This window comes from Centruroides sculpturatus, unplaced genomic scaffold, assembly GCF_000671375.1.
Source record: "Centruroides sculpturatus isolate CEXI.00-Female unplaced genomic scaffold, Cexi_2.0 scaffold1223, whole genome shotgun sequence".
Taxonomy (NCBI): domain Eukaryota; kingdom Metazoa; phylum Arthropoda; class Arachnida; order Scorpiones; family Buthidae; genus Centruroides; species Centruroides sculpturatus.
In genome coordinates this window covers 116,587-117,815 of record NW_019385329.1, presented here as the reverse complement: position 1 = coordinate 117,815, position 1,229 = coordinate 116,587, and the positions used below count along the sequence as shown (strand labels likewise).

The 1,229-nt window shown below is 26.5% G+C and overlaps 1 protein-coding gene across 1 annotated transcript in view; it reads left to right on the top strand.

Moving 5' to 3' along the window:
• The window catches only part of LOC111637729 (patched domain-containing protein 3-like), a 9,447-nt gene that overhangs the window by 4,208 nt on the left and 4,010 nt on the right, over positions 1-1,229 (top strand). Inside the window, exon 4 of the mRNA XM_023383291.1 lies at positions 814-1,146. Coding sequence (XP_023239059.1) covers positions 814-1,146 — 333 coding nt within the window. The remainder of the gene's footprint in view (positions 1-813; positions 1,147-1,229) is intronic.

Below are 1,229 nucleotides of genomic sequence, written 5' to 3'. Positions count from 1 at the left end.
CATAAACCAATCTTTTGTGCTATTAATTAATTTTTAATAATTTAAAAATTTCATCTTAAAATTATCTTAAAAATTCCAGCAATGAGTTGCTTAACTTTCTCGGCAACATTTGGTAGCGCCATCTGTTATAATATTTTATTTTTAAAAACTTTTTATTTATAGTATTATTATAAAATGGCAAAAAGCTTCATTTTGAGGGTAAGAATGGATTAAAAAAATTGTAAATTCCCTTCCATCTCCCCAACCCCTCCGACCTTTAACCCCCAAAATTTAACAGCATCAATCCCCCTAATAAACAAAACCTCCCTGAAAAATTTCAGAAATTTTCGACCAAAAGCATAGGAATTATTAAGCAGCTTTCAAAGAGAGTGAACAAAATCGTGCCACCACACAAACACACACTAGTATCCATACATACAGAAAAAAACCCCGAATTTTTTTGCATTTCTTGCCTTTTCAAGGTCCCCCCAGTTATAAATGTAAAAATCTTGGGGGGTCATTTTTGATCGATTGCCATACTTTTCCTCTATTATGTATAGCCGGAAAAGTATTGTTGATAAATCTAGTGTTTACTTATAACTAATTAAAATTTCACACGACATTAAGAAGTTAATAATGAAAATAAAAATTACTTCTTAACTAAGATACTTAAAGCAGATAGTATTTAAATAATTTTTTTTTCTTACATTATCATTATTAAGGTCAAATAAAGTATAAATTAATTATTTATAAATGCATTTTTTAAATTTCTTTATTAAGTGCAGAAATACTTTATTGTATTTTATTATTATTATTTTTTTTGTGCATTTATAGGTGTAGGAATGGATGATTCTTTTGTTTTGTTATCATCTTGGAGGCTTTCGGATCCTAAGAAAAGTATTGAAGATAGGATGAAGGAAACGTATTCAGAAGCTGCTCTTTCTGTAACCATTACTTCAGTAACAAATTTTCTTGCCAGTTGTATAGGGTTAACAACACCATATAAAATGATTCAGATATATTCATTATATACAGGAATATCAGTTTTATTCGTTTATATTATGCAAATTACATTTTTTGGAGGTTGCATTGCAATAATTGGTTATAGAGAACAGAAAGGTCTTCATGCTTTATTTTTTGTTCCTGTTAAATATGATAATAATAGAGGTAAATTATTAATATTTTAATAAATTCATATTTATATTTAATACATTTTTAATTATAATAATAATAATAATACTTAATTAATA